The sequence below is a fragment of the Molossus molossus genome, unplaced genomic scaffold, assembly GCF_014108415.1.
Source record: "Molossus molossus isolate mMolMol1 unplaced genomic scaffold, mMolMol1.p scaffold_m16_p_19, whole genome shotgun sequence".
Classification (NCBI taxonomy): Eukaryota; Metazoa; Chordata; class Mammalia; order Chiroptera; family Molossidae; genus Molossus; species Molossus molossus.
In genome coordinates this window covers 44,329,104-44,351,182 of record NW_023425354.1, presented here as the reverse complement: position 1 = coordinate 44,351,182, position 22,079 = coordinate 44,329,104, and the positions used below count along the sequence as shown (strand labels likewise).

The window sequence follows — 22,079 nt, the reverse complement described above, 5'->3', positions numbered from 1 at the left end:
CTCCAGCTCTAAGGGGAAATTCCATTACCGTTATTGTCCCCATTTCTCAGATAAGGAAACAGGCTCAGAGAGCACGGGCAACATACCCGAGCCCCCCCAGGCAGCAAGTGGCAGAGCCAGGCATGGTAACGGGCCCGTTTGATGTCCGTTTTCCCGGACGGGTCTCGAGGAGCCCGATGGTGATGTGCAACAGAAGCGATCCTCGTCCTGTCTGGACACCTCCTCCCTCTGCTCATGTAAGGGATGTGGGTGTGTGGCTGGGACAGGACAGAGGGTGGGAGAGGCCGGGGAGTGAAATTGCCATCCTGACACTGAGGCTGACCGGGCACAAGCCAGGCTTGGAGTCGGACAGATGGTGGATGGAAGGTGGACTACGAGGACAGGGGTTGGGGGTCCTGCCATGGGCTCTGGAAGTGTCAGGCAGCTGGACCAGAAGTGGCCCTCCTCGGGCTTCGGCCCTCCCGGCTGTAGGCCCCCAGAGGCTGAGCTCCCCACGGGGGTTGGGGGGAAGGGGCAGGGTGGAGAGGATGTTTGGATATGGGGATGGGTCCCTGGTTTGGGGAGGGCTCTGGCCTGCAAACACTCCACCCACGCCCTTGCCCAAGCCCCCAGTCCTGTTCCACCAGGTTTGCGGGGGGCTGACAGCTTTATCTTTGCCTTGTGATGGGTGGCCCATGGTTTCCTGCCAACAGCTTCTGTTTCCGGAGGCCCAGCAGGGCGCAGGCGGAGCCAGGAGGGGCAGCCCGCCCGGTCTGGGTGACCCTACCAGCTCCGCCCCCATCCATCTTTGGGAATTTATTTGTCCACAGGCGCAGCTGTCCTACAGTCCATTGCCTGCCAGGGACCCAAAGCTGCTCTGATCACCCGAGGATTCTCCCTCCCAAACCAAGCGCCTCCAACTGACCTCTGACTCCTGACCTCTGGCCCCACCTGCCCTGCTCTGCCCTTTGCAAGGGGCTGGGAAGCCCCTAGAAACGGCTGTGGACGTGGGTGTTTGCCCGCCTAGAGAGCAACGGCTGGGCTGGGGCGCAGCTCGCAGCCCCCGCCAGGCCCGCCATGGCTCGGCGGCTCCAGGATGAGCTGGCCGCCTTCTTCTTCGAATATGACACCCCCCGTATGGTGCTTGTGCGCAACAAGAAAGTGGGCGTCATATTCCGCCTGACCCAGCTCGTGGTTCTGGTCTACGTTGTTGGGTGAGTCTGGGCCCCTCCCTGCTGCCCACTAATGTTGGGGTCTGTCCTCTAGGCTCTGGGATGCCCTCCGTGACCCCAAGGAGCCCCTCTTTCTTTCCATTGGTTGTCATCCTTCCTGACAAGCCATGGTGCAGTTGAGAAGGAATGGGAGCTGGCTGAGTCACCGTGGGAATGGGCACAGAGGGGAAAGTCCTGGGTCGTCTGGTGAATGAGAGGCAAAGCCGCTGGGCTCTGTGGAACCGACTCACTAGGATCGGCTCCCTCAAGTGGTGAGTGGCCTCAGAGGCCAGGGCCCCAGTGAGCCACAGCCAGAGTCCCTCTACATACTAAGAGACAGAGGCCACCGCCATCTGACGGGCCCAGCTCCCACGGGCCCTGCCTAAACGAGGGGGGTACTTGAGACACCCGGAGCAGAGAAACCCTCACATTTGGAACACCTGCTGCCTTAATGGGGGCTCATCAGGCAAAGGCTGGAGGTCATTCACAGCTCCTTTCTGGGCATCTTGGGGCCCGTCCCGTTGTTCCAGGAGTCAAGTGGGGCTCCCCTGGAGTCCGGATAGTCTGGGGACTGTGCAAAGGTCATCTTCCTGAAATCAGGCCGGGAGCCAGGGCCGGCCCGGCAGGGGCTTGCACATGTGTGTATGTGGTGTGTGGATGCATATGTGTCGTGGCCAGAGCTTTGTGTGGGTTCATGTGCCCTCCTGTTTCTGGGTGTGGCTGCTGGGTGTCCCTAAGGCTGACATGGCTGCCTGGCATCTGCCCGTGGGGGCATCATGTCCACTCGTAGGAGCTCTTCAGAGGGGCTCCTGGAGACCCCGGGCCACTAAAGGGAGCTCAGCCCCTGCTGGGTAGTCTAGGGGTGCCTGACAGCCCCTGTCTGACTTTGCTGTGTGATCCTGAGGGCCCTTCCCCTCTTGTCTCCGTGTCCCCATTTCTGCTGTGGGGCCAAAGCAGGACTGCTGACTGGAGCCCAGGCAGCTTAACAGAGTCCTGGTTCCCCCAGGGCCTCTGGCATCCGAACATTCTTCCCTCCGCCCCTGCCCTCAAGGCCTGGGGGCCAGGGCCCGAACCATGACACCTTCTGGCTTCTACCTCTCTCTGGTCACAAACCAATTTGACATCTGCAATGCCATTTGAGCATGTGAGGGAAACTGAGGCTCAGAGAGGAGCAGTGGGGGTTTCGGGTCACAGGCAAGTCAGCTGCAAGTCCCTGCCAAGCTGCGGCACCCTGACCCTCAGGCCTCGCTCTGTCTTTCCCACCTCACAAGGGCTCCGCTCCTTCTTTCTTTTTTTTTCTTTTTTTGTTAATCCTCACCCGAGGATATTTTTCCATTGATTTTCAGATAGAGTGGAAGGGAGGGAGGGAGAGAGAAAGAGAAACATCCGTGTGAGAGACACATCAATTGGTTGCCTCCTGCACAACCCTGACCGGGACTGGGGATGGAACCTGCAACCCAGGTACATGCCCTTGACCAGAATTGAACCCACAACCCTTTGGTCCAAGGGCCGGCACTCTAACCACTGAGCAAACAGCCAGGGCAAGGGCTTCTTTCTAATGGGGCACTGATGGTGTGCTGCCCAGCACAAGACAGGCCTAAAAAGCCACCGTTAGCCACTCTTCTGATCCTCCAGGTAAGAGAGTTTGCCCTCCCCCCTCACCCAAAGGGGCTGGGAGAACACTGCCCTCACTGCGGCCCCCGCGTCTGCTTCCAGGTCAGCACCCGGGGCAGGCCGGGCCCTCTTGTGTGGTGGTCACAGACTGTCAGAGGGAAAGGGACAGTCCTCCCTCCCTCCCCCCGTTGCAGCATACGCTCCCAGGTCATTCGGTCCTGAACACATACTTCTGTTGGTGGGGGCCTCACGCCCTCCCTCCGAACACAGTCTACTGGGTTTCCAAACAGATGTGGCCTCCTCAGCCTCAGTGAGGCTCAGAGACACTGAGCGATTTCGCTTGGATCTCACAGCTAGAAAGAGGCTGAATCAGGATCTGAACCCAAATGTGCGGCTGCAAAGTCAGCCTTGATATCCTGGAAGGGGAAACCTACTCAGGGACAGGGGCTGACCACCCAAGTCACAGAGCGGAGTCAGGAAGGCAGGGTCCTGCAGCCACACCCTCAAGTCCAGCCTTCGGCTCCTGCATGGGCCGTGACTCCTGCTGTCTCTGGCGCCCTCGCCTGGCCACTGCCCACAGCTGCACTAACCATTCCGCTAGGAGCCCACAGCTGCAGACTGAAACCAGCCTGGATTTGGTCTTGGTCTCTCCGTCCTCAATTTCCCAACTGTTCCATGGAGCAGGGGTGGGGAAAACCCTTCCAACAGCACAGAGGTTCAACAATTTCTCTTTCCCGAGGAAAGACAACCTTTCTTTAATCACCTCCCCACACACACACACACACCTCTTTCCAAGGCCCCATCTATCAGAATGTCTGGTCCCCTGGGTGTTACAAAGGGGAGCATAGGAGAAATGCCAGACTCCCAGACACCAGAGACAGGGGCATGGCCCAGGTGGCAGATGGGCAGCCACGGAAATAGAACAGGACAGAGGGACAGACATTGGAGCACAGCCACTCACTCAGATGAAGAGAGAGGCTTTGCGACTTAGAAATGGAGAGAGAGTTACTGAGACAGAGAGGCTGAGATGCCGAGGAGGGGACTGTTTTCTCTCGGGCCCACTGTTCCGGGAAGCCCAGCGCAGTGAGGGAGCAGGTGGGCCTGAGGCCCTGGCAAGCTGAGCAAAGACTCTTTTTGGCTCAAATTATGGTGGTTAATTTGTAGTTAGAGATGTCTCGTGGGCAGTAATGAGCTCTCCATAACTGGAGGTGTGTAAGCAATGGAGTGTCATCCATGATCTAGCAGGCCCGTAAAAGGGTGTGCTGAGACATGTCCCTGCCTGGGGTTGTTCTGCTCTGGGGAGAAGGGTCTTTCTGGGGCACACAGGAGAGTCCTAAGGGGATTTGTGAATGCTGCTTAGGGAGGTAAGCCTGGGAAGGCTTCTTGGAGGAGGTGACACAGTGGTGGAACAAAACCTTGAACAAAAGCCTGGGAGCTTTTCCTCAGCCCTCCCCCTCCACCCCAGGCCTCTTCTCACATTAGTCCTCACCCCTTCCCTGCGCCTGCACATGGAGCTCTTGAAATCATGTGCTCCTGAGACCTCCAAATTGATCCTGGAACACACCAACCAGGGATAAGGACAGATACAAATTACTTCCGGAAGAAATGGATCTGGACACGTTTCTCCAGCATCTTCTCCATGCCTAGTGCTGTGTTGGGTTCATGGGACAGGGGTGGGGACAGGGCAGGTAGAGGGAGAGCAAGGGGAGGAGGATGAATTCACCAGAAATCCTTCGGTTGCTGGAGACAGAGACCTGGTCAAACTGTATTTAGAAGGAAGAGTGGGGATATCGATTGATTTATGTAACTGAAAAATCCATGCAGGCTTCAGACCTGGCTGGATCCTCCGTGATGAGGCCACAGGAGGAGCAAGTTCTAGCTCTCTCACCGGAGACGAGGAGTTCAGGCCGGTCCTGTTTGGGCTCTCCGGTGAAGCTAGCCAGGGTCTCCTGTACTCCGCTCTGCTCTCCTCTGCCAGGCTTCCTTCTCCGGCAGGCTCTCTGTCCTCAGAGTGGCAAATAGCCCCCCGTAACTCTCAGCTGACGTCTCCCCGGCTTAGCCTCCCCCAGGGACACACGAGCATCTCCTTCACCGGAGTTCCAGCAAAAGTCCTGTGTCCAACTCTTACTGGCCTAGGCTGGGTCACGTACCCATCTCAGAAACAATCCTTGTGGCCAAGGGAATGAATGCCCTGATTGGTGGAGCCTGGTTGTATGCCCACCTGGTCCAAGCACTCCTGATGGAAAGCAGAGTGTGATCAAAGGTCCTGGGGCAGGAAAGGAACAATAAAAAAGTCATTAGGGTTATGCTGGGTGAGCATGAAAGGAGCCAAGGGAGAGGAGGTGGAGGGTAAGCAGGGGCCACTGGCACAGGCTTCTGAACTCAGGGCTGAGAAGCGTGGCCTTCTGCAGGCGGTGGAGCCATGGGAGGTGTCTAGCAGGGGAAGCCTGGGGCAGGCAGGTGCTGGGGTGGAGATGGGAGCCAGAGGCAGGACAGCTGTGAAGAGGTACAGCAATAAGAGGAGAGGATGAGGCCAAAGCAGAGGAAGTAAGTGTGGATAACAGAGGTCATCACCCAGGCAGGCCATGCACCAGGGTGGCCACTTCTCAGCTTCTGCCCGTCACTGCTGCAGGGGAACATGCACCCAGCATGGTCAGAGTTTCTGACTCCTTAGGAGTAGTGGGAAATGGAATTTATGGGTGAAAGAAACCTCTTGGTTTTCAGAGGGTGGCAACTCATTAAAAAATTTAAAAACACAATTGTCACCCAGCTAGTGTGGCTCAGTGGTTGAGTGTCAACCCGTGCACCAAGAGGTCGCCAGTTCAATTCCTGGTCAGGACACATGCCCAGGTTGTGGGCCAGATCCCCAGTGGGGGGCCTGTAAGAGGCGGCCAATTGATATTCTCTCTCATTGATATTTCTATTTCTCTCTCCTTCTCCCTTTCTCTCTCTGTAAAATCAATAAAGAAAATAAAACTAATCATTAAAAACACACACACACACGCAAATTGTCAGCCTGACTTGTCTCTTGTCTGCAGACTGCATGTTGATTAACCTCGGAGCCCCCCCTCTGAACTTCGTCCCTGCCTTGCCCCTCCCCCAAGTCTTCTGTGCCCCATAGCATGGGCCAAGTCTGGTCAACCCCTGCCTGTGGTCCGTGTCACAGCCTGTGTCCCAGCAGCCACACAACCTGTCCTCCAGCCCCATCCCAGAGCTGCCCCAGCATCTGCCCCAGCTGCTCTCAGCCTCCCTCAACAAACCCCTCTGGGTCCTTACGGGGAAGCCAAGGGAGGGCAGACAAGACGGAGAGGCCCAAAGGATGGCCATGAAGGACAGGGAGGGTGTGAGGATGATGCCCAGGTTTTGAGCCTGGGGACAGGGTAGGTCTCGTGCCATCCTCCAATGTGAGGGCACCAGGGGAGCAAGTTCTGTGGGCAGAGGAGGCATTCAGCTTGGTTCTACTGAATAGTTGTTTAGAGATATAATTCACATGCCATAACAATCACCATTTAAAAAATACAATTTGGTGGGTTTTCGTATAATCACAAATTTATGCAACCACCAGCACTATCTAAGTCCAGACATTTTCACCATTCAAAAAATAACAAAACAGCCCTGGCCAGTTGGGCTCAGCGGTGAGAGCATTGGCCTGCGGTCCAGAGAGACCCGGGTTCGGTTCCCGCTAAGGGCGCGTACCTCGGCTGCAGTTTGTCCCCGGCCCTGGTCGGTTGTGCGAGTGGCAGCCACTCGATGTGTCCCTTTCACATTGATGTTTCTCTGTCTCTCTCTCTTCCTTTCTCTCCTTCCCAGTCTATCTGAACAAAAAATGGAAAAATGTCCTCGGGTGAAGATAAAAAAAAAATTAAAAAAACACAAACCTACCCTACCTGTGCCCCTTTGAATCACTCCCCATTTCCCGTCCCACATCTATTTTGCCTGTTCCAGACATTTCATGTAAATAAAATGATACAATATGTGGTCTTTTGAATCGTGCTTTTTTCTCTGAGCCATGTTGTAGCATGTATCTGTACTTTCTTCCTTTTTATGGCCACATAATATTCCACTGTGTGGATATACCACATTTTGCTTATCCACTCATTGGTTCATGGACATCTGGGTTGTTTCCACCTTTGTTTCTCATGAATTACATTGCTATGGACACTCATGCACACGTTTTTGCATGGATGTATGTTTTCAGACCTCTTAGGTATGTACCTATGAGTGGAATTGCTGGGTCGAATGGAAATTCCATGTTTAACTTTTTGAGGAACTGCCAGACTTTTTCCAACGGGTCAACTTAAGTTCGAGGTACCTTTGGGAGGCCCGGGGCAGGGGGCTGGGGCAGGGGGAAGGAATATGTGTCACCAAGCAGTGGGACCTGTCCACATTTATATAAGTTCCTTGGGTGCAGACTTCTGGGTTGTTTTGTTCACGTCTGTCTTTTTAGTGCCCAGAACAGTGCTTGGCACATAATAGGGGCTTGACAAATAAATATTTGTTAAATGACTAAATGAATGTGTGCAACTGAATTTCGGGGGAGAGTAAAGAAGTGGAGATAGAAATCGAGGTCTAGCTCACACGGGGTTCTGCCTGGGCTGGGAATGGAGGCCAGGGGGATGGGGATAGATGGACATTTAAAGAATTAGTAAAGGCCTGGCCAGTGTGGCTCAGTGGTTGAGTGTCGACCCATGCACCAAGAGGTCGCCGGTTCAATTCCAGGTCAAGGCACATGCCCAGTTTGTGGGCCAAACCCCAGTGGGGCGCATGCAGGAGGCAGCCATTCGATGTTCTCTCTCATCGATGTTTCTAGCTCTCTCTTCCTTTCTCTTCCTCTCTCTCTAAAAAATCAATAAAGAAAAAAAATTTTTTTAATAAATAGTTAGTGAAGGAAGAGTAGAGACAGTGAAAATATGAGGCTTGTTTATTATGCACCTGTGCATGCTTATTTCTTTAAAGGGAACTCATGGGAGTATCCCCCAAACAATGACCTAGATTCTTTCCTTCCTGGGGCCCAGCCACCGCTTGTGCATGGTAGGGCCTTGCTTATATTTGTTGGGTGAACAGTCTTTGTGGTAGGTGTCATCACCTCTGTTTTAAGCCAGGGCTCAGAGAAGTTTAGTCTGTAGCCGGAAGCCACACAGCTGGTGAGTAGCAGTGCTCACACCTGAACCTCGACCTCTGTGCTCCTAGAGGCTACACTCTTGGCCATTCCAACATGTGGCCTCTTCCATGAGGGGTTGCTAAAGAGAGACTCACTATAGGGTTTTGCTGAGAAGGAGGGGGAAAGAATGGGAAAGAGAATTTCTGGAAGGAGCGGGACTTCTGAAAATTCCCTGTTTTTGGCATCATGTCCCCATGGTGACCTCCCGGAGTGGTGACAGCAAAGCTGGGTCAAGGCTTTGAAGGCATGGACCTAGCACCGTGGTCATTCTATGATCAGAACTGAGTCACTGATGCCAGATCTGATTTTTCCCATTGACCCCCAGACTGACAGCCACCGGGGCAGAAAACCAAGAGTGGGCACATCAGCCCAGCCGGCAGCCTCAGTGTGCCTCTGCTTCCTCCTCCCACCCCACCCCTCCCCGCACTTCTGGCTCCTGGCACACATGCCGATGCTCAGTGGAGGGGGCAGAGTGCTGGGCTGGGGGCCCTGGCCTGGGGTCCACCTCTGACGCAGGAGAGATGCTTCGCAGACCTCAGTTCTCATCGATATTGTGAGGAGTTGGTATTGGGCAAAGAGAGAAATGCTGCTGGACGCTGGGGGCAGAGGTGCCAGAGAGAGGCCAGTGAGCTCTCCTGCAGGGGGTTCGGGACATGCAGCGGCTCCCACATCACTCCCCAACAGCTCCTTTGAGCTTGGCATGAAGCCAGAGGCCATCCTGGAGGAAGCAACCTAAGGAGGGTGGGGCATAGGTGATGCCCACTCTTCCTGCGGGGTTGGAGGCAGGGAGCCAGGTTGACGGCACTGAGAATTGGGGGCCTTTGTCATGCCTCACCTGTGGCCATCTGGGACCTGCAGGGGGCAGCAGTGACCACATTTAGGCTTGGGAGTGGCTTGGTTCCAGAGCCAGGCAAGGAGAGGGGCTTGAAGAAAGAGGCAAGGGCCATGGGAGGTGAGAGGAGGACCTGGGTGGGCTGCCTTCCCGGGCCTGGATCAGGGAGACAGCCCCGAGAGAGCAGCGTCTCTGGGACCAAGAGACCTGGAGAATTCTGCTCCCAGGCTTGAGTTCTAAGGCACAGGAGAGGGTCTTTGAGCTTTACTTGGCCTGGTGGACTGAGGGTAGAGTGAGAGACGAAGGGGGCATGAATAGAGCTGCCCACCGTCAGACGTGCCCATAGGTGCGCTCACAGATTTGCCCTGGGGATACACAGCTCCACAGTCCGATGGGCACCATGGACACGCGCGCACACACACGCGAGCAGAGTTACATCAGTCTCCATGAAGAGTCTGTCCATGAGTTAGAGAACCACACTCTGGGTAAGAGTGTTTCCAATAGAAATCAAACCCAAACTGGCTTAAATAAAGGAAGGGAATTCATTAGCTTATGCAACTGAAAAGTCCAGAAGTAGAGCCCAGCTGGTGTGGCTCAGTGGTTGAACGTCAACCCATGCACTAAGAGGTCACAGGTTCGATTCTTGGTCAGGACACAAGTCCAGGTTGTGGGCCTGATCCCCAGTGGGGGGCAGGAGGTGGCCAATCGATGTTCTCTTTCATCGATGTTTCTCTCTCTCTCTCCCTTCCCCCCACTAAAATCAATAAAGAAAAAAAAAATTTTTTTTTAAGTGCAGAAGTCTATTTTTCATGCTTTAGGGGTGGCTGGGTCCCGGTGCTGAAACACGTGCAAGTCTGCCGCTCTCCATTCCCGGGCCCGGCTCTCCTCTAAGTCGGCTTCACTCTCAAGCTCGCTCTGTGAGGCAGCAAAGATAACTCACCCTAGTTTTGGTCTTGTGGCCACCTTGCTTAGCCACCCAGCAGAGAGGATGTCTCTTTCTCAGTAATTCCAAGTAAAACCCTGGCCTCATTGCTGCAACTCCCAAGTCATGTGCTCATCCTTAGACCCATCCCTGTTGCTAGGGTGATGAAATATTGATTGACAAGCCTTGATCATGTGTCTGTCCCTGGGGCAAGAGGGAGATGGGCTCCGTTGAACTTCCTAGATTGAAAGTAGAAAACCCATGGGAATAGGGGTTCTCGATGCTGGGAAGAGAAGGCCAGAATTCCCCAAGAAATCTGGGAGGCCTCAGCCTGAGCCGCTCCCACAAGGGCCTTCACGGGGGGCGGGGGGGGGGGGGGCGGACAGGTGCTGCCAGACTTTCAGCCCTCATGCTCTGCTGTTTCTCAGTGGGAGGACCTCAGAAAGAAAGGGTTACTTTTTGAATGAGGATTGGGGTTCAAGAAGCTTGGCCTGCAGGCATCAGCAAATTCTGCTCTTGGAAAAGAACCTGAAAGAGTCCTTCAGTGGGTCTCCTCCCTGGGAATTCATATTTAAAGAGCGAAAAGAAGGGTGGACCTCCGGGCGCTGGCCAGCGGGGGAGGCAGGTTCTCCTCCTCCGGCGAGATGTGGCTTCAGGAGCAGACAGTGGCTCAGAAATGCATCTGAGGAGGGAAAGGGAAAGGATTTGGCCTGTCCAGTTGGTGCCAGAAAGGGCAGGGGCCCACACACCCACCTGCCATCCTTGAATGACCCCTTTGCTCTCAACTCTCTGCAGGTGGGTCTTTGTCTACGAGAAGGGCTACCAGACCTCCAGTGGCCTCATCAGCAGCGTGTCTGTGAAACTCAAGGGACTGGCTGTGACACAGCTCCCAGACCTGAGCCCCCAGGTCTGGGACGTGGCTGACTATGTCTTCCCAGCCCAGGTGAGCTGTCTCAGGGATACACCTTCCACCCACCAGTCCTCGCTCAGAGCTGAGCTCGGCTCTGTCCCCACTCCCTGTGGGACCAGTCAGCCCCTACTTCTCTCTGGGCCTCGGTTTCCCTAACTGTGAATAAAGGGCAGAAGCAGCCTGCTAACATCATCCCGCTCCGACATCGCGGGGTGTGGAGTGTCACAGGGCGTGCCCTGTGGGTTCTAGGAGCTGCTGGGCAGTGCTTGGCTTCTAGGGGCTGTTCTCCAGCTCAGAGCCCTGCCCCTCACTTCCAGGGGGACAGCTCCTTCGTGGTCATGACCAATTTCATCGTGACGCCCCATCAGGCCCAAGGCTACTGTGCAGAGGTGAGGACTGCTGCCCATCCCTCCTCCTTCAACCCAAAGGGGGAAACCACATGGAAGAGGAGTCCCCTTAGGTGCTGCACGTGAAGCTGGCCAGGCTCCCTGCGGGGGCCACGTGGGGGATTTCATAGAATTACACAGAGTAACAAGCCACCACGGACACTGCCAAGGCTTCCCTCCCAGCTGTGTGCCACGCAGAATGTGGAGCCTCTGTGCCAGGCCAGCCTACAAGCCCCTGCCCGTCGACATCAGCAGTGGGAAGCTGGGCATGAGCCCAGAGGGGTCCTGGGCAGGCCCTGGGGGAAGGAGACCTTGAGCAAGGGTCACCCCAAAGATATCTGAGACTCTGGCCCACACCCTCCCTAGGGCCCTGGGGTTGGGAGGGGCTCTTCTCAGGATCCCAGCAAAAGGGGCCTGGGGCCAGCAGTTCTCCCCTCCCCCAGCATCCGGAAGGCGGCACGTGCAAGGATGACAGTGGCTGCACCCCAGGGAAGGCAGAATGGAAGGCTCAAGGTAAGGCCACCTCCTCCCGCCCCCTCCACAGCCCCTTTCAGCTCCGGGCCTCCCCCCCCAGGGAGTCCTGTCTGCCCTCTCCCCTCCTGCCACCCTGACCTTGGCCTGCCCTGTGCAGACCCAGCCACATTTCTGTCCTCAGGCTTCTGCTTTTGGATGCCCCATCAATGGGAAATCCTAGGGATGGGGCCTGGGGGGCCTCCCCTGCACCCCCAACTTTGGGTGTGCACCCAGGGCTTCCTCCCTTTCTCCAGGCATCCGCACAGGCAAGTGTGTGGCCTTCAATGACACCGTGCAGACCTGTGAGATCTTCGGCTGGTGCCCTGTGGAAGTGGATGATAATGTCCCACGGTAACACCTTGTGTCCTTCCAGGGAGCTGGGAGAAGGGTCCCCAAGCCCTGACAGAGGGGCATCTGGATCTGGATCCTGGAAAGGATCAGGACCCCCTTCTTCCAACCCCACCCTCTCTCCATCTGTGCAGCCCAGGTCACAGATCCCCCTGGTCCCTTGCCAAGGGGCCTGTGTTCACCATTAGAGCACACCCATCCATCCACCATCAGGACCCCCAGCAGGACCCGCCCCCACACCATGCTGAGCTCTGGTGGGTGCGTGGGACTTCTGGGGAGGGGCGGTGAGTGAGTGTGGTCTCCTTTAGCCCTGCCCTGCTCCGAGAGGCTGAGAACTTCACTCTCTTCATCAAGAACAGCATCAGCTTTCCACGCTTCCAGGTCAACAGGTTCGTGGGGAAAGTGGGCAAATAGGCAGGTGGTACCAGGAGGCTGCTGCCGCCACCCTCTGCTCCTGCTCATTTCACCCTGGAGACCGGGCTCCTGGGACGGGCTGCCCTCAGTCTCTCAGGGCTGTGGGAGGGGCACTTCTGGAGCCCATGAGGGGTCCTAGAGCTTCGGGACACGGTGGGGACCCTCCCAGCTGGCTTACTGCTGCCGCCAATGCCCTCTGCTCCTCAGGCGCAACCTGGTGGAGGAGGTGAACGCCACCTACATGAAGAAATGCGTCTATCACAAGATCTTACACCCGCTGTGCCCGTTCTTCAACCTCGGCTACGTGGCACGAGCGTCAGGGCAGAGTTTCGGCACCCTGGCCGAGAAGGTATTGCGCCAGGCGAGTGGGCCCCACCTGGGGCTTATCAAGCCCATAAAGGCTTTTCAGGCCCAGTCGGTCTCAGCTCCGGCCTCCCTGATGTGGGCTGAGTATAATGGATTTATCCTCTAATACTGGGGAGGCAGGGTCAGGCTGGCTCCTTGGCAGGGTCTGGCATGGACCTGGCACAGAAGCGATGCCCATAGTGAGTGGACATGGGCAGATGTTGTCACCTGGATGTCTGCTGAGGTCCCACTGTTTTTAAAATAGTAGATAAGCCTGGCCGGTGTGGCTCAGTGGTTGAGCATCGACCCATGCACCAAGAGGTCGCCCGTTCGATTCCTGGTCAGAGCACATGCCCAGGTTGTGGGCCTGATCCCCAGTGGGGGGCATGCAGGAGGCAGCCAGTTGATGTTCTCACTCATCGATGTTTCTATCTCTCTCTCCCTCTCCCTCCCTCTCTCTCTCTCAAAATCAATAAATGAAATAAAATAAAATAGTAGATAAAAACAGCTTGAATCCCATGGCCTATGGCCCGTGGCCCTGAGAAATGCTGGGAATTCCAGAGGCCAAGATCCCAATCACCTGGGTTTCTGAGAGAAGCAGTATCTCCTAAGGAACACAGACCTGTCCGACTGGGTTCAAATCCCAGCTCCATCCCTAGGGAGCGGCGGGACCTCAAACAAGTCTCTTACGTTCACTGTGTCTGAGCTTTTGTGCCTGCAAAGTGGAGGCAATGGCAGCACCCGTCTGATGGGGCGGTCTCGAGGATCAAGTGAGTTCATGCAGGGCCGCCAGGCACGTGGCGACCCTCTGTCCATGCTCCATGTGGTTGTTGGGAATCAGCCCTTCTTCTGTGACATCGTGCACACACAAAACTCACAACACATTCGTCTGAAATAGGGGTCAGCTAACTTTTTTTTAAAGAACCAGAGAGTACGCCCGGGCATGCGGGAGGCGGCCAATCGATGTTCTCTCTTATCCATGCTCCTCTCTCTCTCTTCCCGCTCCTCTCTAAAATCAATTTTTAAAAATATTTAAAAAAAAGAACCAGAGAATATTTTTAGCTTTGCAGGCCAATGGTGTCTGCTCCAGCTACTCAAGTCAGCTGCTGGAGAGCGAAAGCGGACACTAGGTAAATAAATTCAGCCCTGGGGCCTAGCTTGTCCTCCCCTGCAGTGGGTTTACACTGTAGCAACTCCAGGACCAGAATGCTGATTGTTAGAGCCCTCTGTCCCTGACAATCTCCATGCCACCCCCACTAGGAACTTCTCACCCCCCATTATTCCAGGTATCAGCCTACCGCCTAGTTGCCCTGCTCTGATCACCTCCCAACTCTCCGGTTGCTGGTTGCTCGGCCCACCCTGACGAGCTTCACTTTCTTAAGTTTTCCCTTCCTCGCCCAAGTCTTCCCAGACTCACTCTTTTTAAAAAATTTTTTTCTTTATTGATTTGAGAGAGAGAGAGAAAGGGAGAGGAAGAGAGAGATAGAAACATCAATGAGAGAGAATATCAACTGGCCGCCTCCTGCATGCCCCCCACTGGGGATCGGGCCCACAACCTGGGCATGTGCCCTGACCGGGAATCGAACTGGCGACCTCTTGGTGCATGGGTCGACGCTCAACCACTGAGCCACACCGGCTGGGCACAGACTCACTCTTTAATGCAATAACTATTCACTTGCCTCCCACACTATGACTTTGCTAGGAACTCAGGGGTCAGTGAATGAGGCAGACAACCCCACCCTCATGGAGTTCCCAGTCTTTGAAGAAATGTGTTCATAAATAATCATGCAAAATAAATATATGATTAAAAGTGACAGATATTTATATTTTAGACTGGGGTGGTGGTCAGGGAAGGTCTCGGAGGGGAAATGACCGAAGAATGAGAAAGAGCCAGCCTCGTGGGGAACTGGGGGAAGTGCATCTGCGTGGGCCCCGAAGTAGGAAACACTTGGTGTGTTCTAGAAACTGTCAGAAAGCTGGAGTGTGATGGGCAGGAGGTGGGGCCAGAGAGGGTGAGAGGACCGACAGTAAAGCGGTTTCTCGGCATCGCTCTCAAGCCAAAAAATACTTCCTCTTCAAGAGACTGCCGGCACCAGCTGTAAGGCAGTCCTTCTGGATCCTGAAACCCCAGCTCTTACACGCCTGTGTCCTGGCAGGGTGGCGTGATAGGCATCACCATCGACTGGAACTGTGACCTGGACTGGCATGTGCGACACTGCAAACCCATCTATGAGTTCCATGGGCTGTATGCGGAGAAAAATCTGTCTCAAGGCTTCAATTTCAGGTGCCTGCCAGGCCCCCACCACTGCACCCTTCCTTGGGGTCCTGTGGGCTTTTCTAGTCCCAGAATCCTCGGGGCCAAGCACGTGTCCCTGGGAGGGGAGCAGAGGAGCCTGGCCCTCTCCTGTCCTCCAGGGATTGAACAAGCAGGGAGCCAGCAGGGAGCAAGACCTTGGAGGCCGGGGCCCCTGTCCCTGGCTCTGGGTCCCCTTGAGGCCCAGCTGGCGGGAATGGCTGGGGAAACTGCTGACCTGAGGAGTCAGGGCGAGGGCTGAGTGCAGCGTTCCTGAAATGAGCCGGAATCCTGGAGCGTGGAGCTGTCCTCATGGACCTCTCAGGGCCCCTGCATCCCTGATGCTCTGGGAACGCCCCACCCAAGATGCTTCTCCATCACCGCTCCTCCAACCCCACCCTTTCCCCAAGGTTTGCCAGGTACTTCGTGGAGAATGGGACCAACCACCGGCACCTCTTCAAGGTGTTTGGGATTCGCTTTGACATCCTTGTGGACGGCAAGGTGAGTGTCAGGCTGAGGGGCAGCCAGAGACACTCTCGGGTCCTGTGAGTGCCTGCTGGGCATCTGTGGTGACAGATGACAGAAAGTAGGGTGGGCTTCATTCAGCAGTTCTCTCCTGAGGGCAGGGCTTCTAGCCTGGGATCACACCTCCCCCATCATCTCCCTGTGTCCGGGTGGGCAGAGCCCAGGTGAAAACCAGCAGCTGAGTCAGGACCCTGGTGACAGGCTGTGGGGCTCGCTGACAGTGCAGAAAGGTGCCCCCTGGGCCTGGGCCTGGCCTTGGGGCACGCATCTGAGGATGGCCTTTCCAATGGTGCCCCTGCTGCCTGTTAACCCTTCCCTCCCTGGCCCCCACTAGGCTGGGAAGTTTGACATCATTCCTACAATGACTACCATCGGCTCCGGAATCGGCATCTTTGGGGTGGTAAGCGCTGGGAACGTGGGGTCACTGTGCTGGGGTCAGTTCCTCTTCTTCCACATTTCAGTAGCATCGACAAGTGCCTCACCCCATAACTTGACTGTAATAGGCCACCCTCACTGAGCCCGCCCAGCACCCTACACCCACAGTATGTCTGAGGACACTGAGGCCCAAAGCTGGGGAGGACCGAGGTGGGCTGGGGTAGTCTCAGTCCCCTGCGGGGCCTGCAGAGCCTCCTCTGCCCTCCAGCCCCTGAGGTCTGGAGAGGGCAAGGTTCAGCCAGGGCTCCCAGTGGGAGAGCCTCCCTGGTCAGCCACCGCCTTCCTGCCCTCAGGCCACCGTTCTCTGCGACCTGCTGCTGCTGCACATCCTGCCCAAGAGGCACTACTACAAGCAGAAGAAGTTCAAGTACGCAGAGGACATGGGGCCTGAGGCGGTAAGAGCACTCCCCAGCCAGGCCCTGCAGAGGCCTCAGGCCCCTAAGTCTGGCGGGGAGCCAGCTGCTCTCTGGAGACTGACGTTTATACCCTAATGGTCACACAGAGAGAGCGTGACCCCGCGGCCACCAGCTCGACCCTGGGCCTGCAGGAGAACATGAGGACATCCTGACCCTCCGCCCCTGACTCCTGACTGGACACAGTGTGAGGCTCCCAGGGGAGGCCCTGGGGGGTCCAGCCCGGGGGGAGGGGTCTCCTCAGAAGCTCTCCTGCCCTCTCAGCCAGGTAGACATCGGTTGGCCGGCAGCTCAGTGTGGACCCGGGAGAGACCTGTGCAATTCTGAGCTTTGATTCCAACTGTGCACCCCACCGAGAACTTCACCCCAGCCTCAGCCTCTCCTGGAGTGGAGGTGCTGGCGCCGGGCGGCCCCTCTCGCTCCTGAACTGGAGCTCTGAGCTTCCCTCTGTGGGCCTCACCCGTCCCACTACCTCGGGTCTCTAGACCCGTGCTCTCCCATAGGACAGCCACTAGCCACAGGGGACCATTTAAATTTAAATTAATTAAAATGGAATGAAATAACAACTTTGATTCCTCAAACTAGCCATGTTGTAACTGCTAAGTGGACACATGGGGCCGGTGGCTGCCCTACTGGACAGTACAGAGCATCCGCAGCACCACACAACATGCCCTTGATAGCTCTGCTTGAGCCCTGTGTCTTACTGGCCTCAGCTCTGTGGGGAGCTCATCAACCCCGCAGGCCCTGGGCGCACACCAGACCTAGGGAACCAGACTCGCCAAGGCTGGCCACGTGATCTGCAAGGCCAGCAGCCGCCCCAGGCCATGTTAGGGACCTCCGTTTAAGATGCTCTGGATCAGTTAGCAGACAGCCTGGGCCTGCATCGCCTGGCAACTGCCGGTGGTGAGCAGGTGTGTGGTGTGCTCACGAGCCACACAGTGTTTCCTGCACACTCACCTGGATGCACAACCCCCTTCTACCCACACTGTGTATTTGAACAGCTTGGGCCCTGCAAACACAGCCATCTGAACACACCTACACCTGCAAGCACAGACGTCTGGTCCACACCATGTCACCTCCATGGGAAATGCTTCTCACAAGTGTGTCAGGCCAGGACAGCCCCGTCAGCCATGAATCCTTACTCAGCTACCTCTGGTCAGGTGGGAGCCTTGGCCAAACCCTGGGCTCCCCGCCTGTGGCCCAGCCCCAGCTCCCAAGGCCTGCCCGGCTCTGTCTGAACACCAGGTCTGGGGAAAGCAAGGGGTGGAGTACAATAAAAGGAACGAGGACAAGCTTCTGCCTTCTGCATTTTTTCTCAGCTCTCTCTGAAACTCTGTCCTCATCTGTGAACAGTGGAGTTGAGCCGAGTGATCTTTGAGGTCCTTCTGGATCTGCTGGTGGGCAGCGGTGAGCTGACACTTTGCCCTGAGCCCAGCAGGGTCAGTGCTGGGAGTTAGCTCATTTCTAAACATGGGCCACTGTCCTGGCACAGCCCCGAACATTGGCATTCTTCCCAATCTTCCACAAGCCCCTCCCATGCCCTAGGAGGCCTGGCACCGGGACAAGCAGAGAACCAACCTCAGGAGCGGCCTCGTGAAAGCAGAAGTGAGGAAGGGGCTGGCTGTCCCAGGAGGGAGAGCTGGGGGGATCCCAAAGAAGGGAGGCAGGTCTTGAATGAAGACTGTGGAAGGATTCTCCGGGGGCCCTGATGTGGGCATGACCACCAGTGTGGACTTACAGCCAGGCAGGGGCTCTGGACACCTCCATCACCATGCTCTGTCTAGACCGTGCCAGCCACAGATCTCCATCTGTACTGCCTGAGGTAGTAGTCACCAACCATGTGTGACCATGGAGGACTTAAAATTCGGCCAGTGTGCCCTAGCTGGTTTGGCTCAGTGATTAGAGTGTTGGAAAGAGTCGATAGTTCAATTCCCGGTCAAGGACACATACTCCAGTTGCAGGTTCAACCCTCGGCCCCAGTCAGGGTCGTGAGGGAGGCAATCAATTGATGTGTCTATCTCACATTAATGTCCCCCCCCCTCCTCCCACTCTACCTAAAATCAATGAAAAAATATCCTCAGGTGAGAATTTAAAAAAAAACTGTGGCCAGAACAACCAAGATGTAGAATGTTTTATTTGATTCACTTTTAATTCATTTAAATCACTACATAGGGCTAGCGGCTACCACGTTAGCTAGCAGGCCCCTGACCTACCCTCTTTCCCAGCCAAGAACCACACTTCAGATTTTACAAGACAGGAATTCCCTGTTCTTCCCTCTCCATGCCTACCTGCTTTGCACCTCCTGCCCCCTTCCCTCCTAAATGAGTAGAGGACTCCTCATTTGTGTTCAACCCTCTACCCAATCCTCCCAGCAAGGCTGCCTCACCTCTCTCCCACTCTCCCACTCCTGTGTTTGCTCCCCTCTTGTCCCTCCTTCTGGCCCATGTTCCCCTGCAGCTCTACCTGCCCCCCCCTTCGCTGACACCATTCCAGAAAGACAAGACTACACTTCCCTCTGCAGTTGGCCTCCAGCCCTGTCACCACGTCTCCTAGGTGCCCTTGCAATTTACCAGCAGTATCTTCGTTGCCAAATCCAAGCAGATACTTTGGCTGGATCCTGCTCGGCCTGCCAGCCTCTGGCACTGTTGACCAAGTCCTCCTTTGTAGAATGATTTCCCTCCAGCAGTTTCTAGGACCCACCCTCTCCTGATTTTCCAGCCAGACAGGTGTGCAGGAAAAAGACAGGTTTCAACTGCAGCTCTGCCACAGGTCACTGAGCGTCCTTGGGCAAGTTGCTTAACACTCTAAGTTCCTCTGAGTCAGGCATAATAATAGCCTCTACTCAGGATGGGATAAGATAAGATAAGATGTGAAAGTGCCTAGCACAGAGCCTGGCACACAGCAGTGCTCTATCCTCTTTCAATAGTGGAGTCACCTAGTTGTCCCCAAATATCTAATCTCTCTATAGTGATACAACCCTCGGTTCTTGGTTGGATATGTGGTTGCCTAGAATGAAAGCTGCATTTCTCAATTTCCTCTTGCAGCTGGGTCTGGTCATGTGACTAAGTTTTAACTAATGAAATATATGTGAAAGTATGTGACACCTTCTGGGAACTTTCCTTAAAAGACAGCTGGTGCGCCCTGGCCGGTTTGGCTCAGCTGTTGGAGTGTTGGCCCGTGGACCAGAGAGGCCTGGGTTTGGTTCCTGCTAAGGACACGTACCTCGGTTGCGATTTGTCCCTGGCCCTGGTTGGGGTCGTGTGGGTGGCGACCACTCGGTGTGTCTCTCTCACATCGATGTTTCTCTCTCACACTCCCTCTCTCTCTCCCTCCCGCTCTATCTCAAGATAAATGCAAAAGTGTCCTCGGGTGAGGATTAAAAAAAAAAAAAGACAGCTGGTGCATGCCCTAGCAGGCGTGGCTCAGCTGTTAGAGGTTAGAGCATCAACCCACAGATCAAAGGGTTGCAGGTTTGATTCAGGGTCAAGGGCATGGAGCTGGGTTGCAGGTTGGAGTCATGCAGGAGGCAACCAATAGAAGTGCCTCTCTCACGTTGATTGTTCTCTTTCTCTCTCTCTCTTTTTCCCCCTCCCTCTCTTCCACTCTATCTAAATATCAATAGAAAAGTATCTTTGGGTGAGGATTAACACCCCAGCCCCCAAAAAAAGACAGCTGGTGTAGATCCTTTGCCCTCTTCTTCACCTTATCTCATCCCACGGCCTGGAATGCATATGTGATGGCTGGAGCTCTAGCCAACATCCTGACCCATGAAGACAAGTGTTATACGCAGCGGTTGCTGGAGCAGTGAGTGGAAAGAGCCATATCTGAAAAGTCTGTGGAGCACCTCTGACATACCAAATGGTCTTCCCTGAGGTTCATATGTGGGATTTCTATTACCTAAACAAAATTGGTACGGAAATATTTCCCCCTTAAAAGTGAATATTCTGTCCTTGGCCCCTGCATTATTTGCTCTGAATTATCGAACCCTTTCCCATTGCTCTACTTACAACTATGAATCTTTTCTGAAAACTTCCAAAACTGCCTCCTTGGCCCAGAACTCCAACCCCACATATCCCACCCCCTAGTTACCATATCCAGTTAGTTATTCATTTGACAAACATATTTTGAGAGCTGGATGAATCCAGTACAGTCCCTGCCCTCAAGGAGCTCCCAGTCCAGAGGGGGAACAGGCAGATAAACAGATGCTCATTACAAGCAAGTCCCTAGGAGCGGCTGGTAACCCACACTGGACAGTGAGGAGGTCAGAGGGAAGGGTTCCTGGCAGAGGGGTATTGAACCGAGCCTTGAAATGAGTTAGGCAAATGGTTAGCACTGAGGTCATGGAAGGCTTGATTGGACCTATTCTTGGGATACTGGTGAGCCATGGAAGATTCCTAAGTAGGAGCTGACTAGTTGGATTTGTGTTTCTGAATGACTGTTCTGGCCCTGGCTGGTTTGGCTCAGCAGTTAGAGCATTAACCCGCGGTCCAGAGAGACCTGGGTTCAGTTCCCACTAAGGGCACATACCTCGGTTACAGATTGTCCCCCGCCCCAGTTGGGGTTGTGCAAGAGGCAGCCACTCGATGTATCCCTTTCACATTGATGTTTCTCTCTCTCTCTCTCTCTCTCTCTCTCTCTCTCTCTCTCTCCCTATCTCTCCTTCCCACTCTATCTGAACAAAAATGGAAAAATGTCCTTGGGTGAGGATAAAAAATAGATTGTTCTGGCCACCAGGTGGAGAGAGGCTTTTGGGTGGGGTGGTAAGACTGGATAGGGGGGAGGCGAGTGAGTAGCTGCTGCAGCAATCCCAGTGTAAGATCAGGTGGTGGCCTGAGCTAAGGGAGGAGCAGAGAGGTAGAGAGAAGTGGCGAGTTCCAGGCCTGTTTAAGAGGCAGCATGGGCAGGGCTTGGTGATGGACTGGTTAGGGCAGGAAAGGGGTAGCCTGCTATGACTCCCGGGTTTCTGGCTCCAGATTGAGACAAAAACACGAGAAGCCAGGTTTGGGGGAGTGATATGAGCTGTGTCTTGGACAAGTGGTAATGAGAGGTGGCGGAGGGCTCACATTCGGAGAACAGCATAACTGAATCAAGAGTTGGTGAGTTCGCCAGGGGAGGGATGGGGGGCAGAGTACCCAGAAATAGTCACCGTGAGGGTCAGGCTATCCTGGAGAGTCCTCTCCATTCCTTGGGGCCCAGCTAAGCCATTCTGCTGCCTGCTCAGCCCTTCTGCAAACATGAAACCGCTTCCGTCTCTCTTACCCCCACCCAGCAGATGGCTAAACTCCTGACTGTCATTCAGGGCCTTTCTCCCTGGCACTCAACCTTGATCCCATCCCTTGTCGCCAATCTCGCTTTGTCCTTTCCCTAGTACGCACCTCGCCTCAACTCCCTGTCCCCGGGCGGGGCGCTCTTGCCCCTGCCAGGCCGAAACTGCAAGGGACAAAGGGTTTTCTGGGGGAGGCACCGTTCCCTCCAGGCCCCGCTAGGAAGCCCAGGCCACGGCCCGGAGGAATTTGGGGTATTCCAGCCAGCCCCTTCAGGGCGTTGGGGGCGTAGAAGGGCCGGCCCCGATGCACCCCGAAAGACCTCTCCGGAGCCTCAGGCCCGCCGCGGCCCCTCCCCTCCAGGAGCGGGCGGGAGTCCCGGGTTCTGATTGGGCGGCGCCGCGCGACCTGACCAATGAGCGCGGGTTCGGCGCGGCGGTGGGCGGGGGAGCAAGAGCTGCCCGGAGCCGCGGTGCCGGCGGTCTGAGCTGGGCGATCCCGGCCTGGGCGAGGC

At 55.4% G+C, this 22,079-nt stretch overlaps 1 protein-coding gene across 4 annotated transcripts; it reads left to right on the top strand.

Annotated features, from left to right (window-relative positions):
• Positions 1-789: 789 nt before the first annotated feature.
• Positions 790-17,586, top strand: P2RX1 (purinergic receptor P2X 1). 4 transcript variants are annotated; one of them, XM_036267759.1, is made up of 13 exons: positions 843-1,193; positions 10,515-10,662; positions 10,947-11,018; positions 11,459-11,528; positions 11,783-11,879; positions 12,185-12,265; positions 12,498-12,651; positions 14,792-14,919; positions 15,339-15,429; positions 15,788-15,853; positions 16,182-16,283; positions 16,391-16,488; positions 17,303-17,586. In XM_036267759.1, exons 1-12 carry the CDS (start codon positions 1,057-1,059, stop codon positions 16,454-16,456), a joined length of 1,212 nt encoding a protein of 403 aa, XP_036123652.1. In that variant the 5' UTR covers positions 843-1,056; the 3' UTR covers positions 16,457-16,488; positions 17,303-17,586. The 4 variants fall into 4 exon arrangements, with proteins under 4 accessions (XP_036123655.1, XP_036123652.1, XP_036123651.1 ...); XM_036267758.1 differs by having other exon boundaries at positions 16,566-17,586; XM_036267762.1 differs by having other exon boundaries at positions 790-1,193; positions 12,498-12,639; positions 16,391-17,586.
• Positions 17,587-22,079: the final 4,493 nt, after the last annotated feature.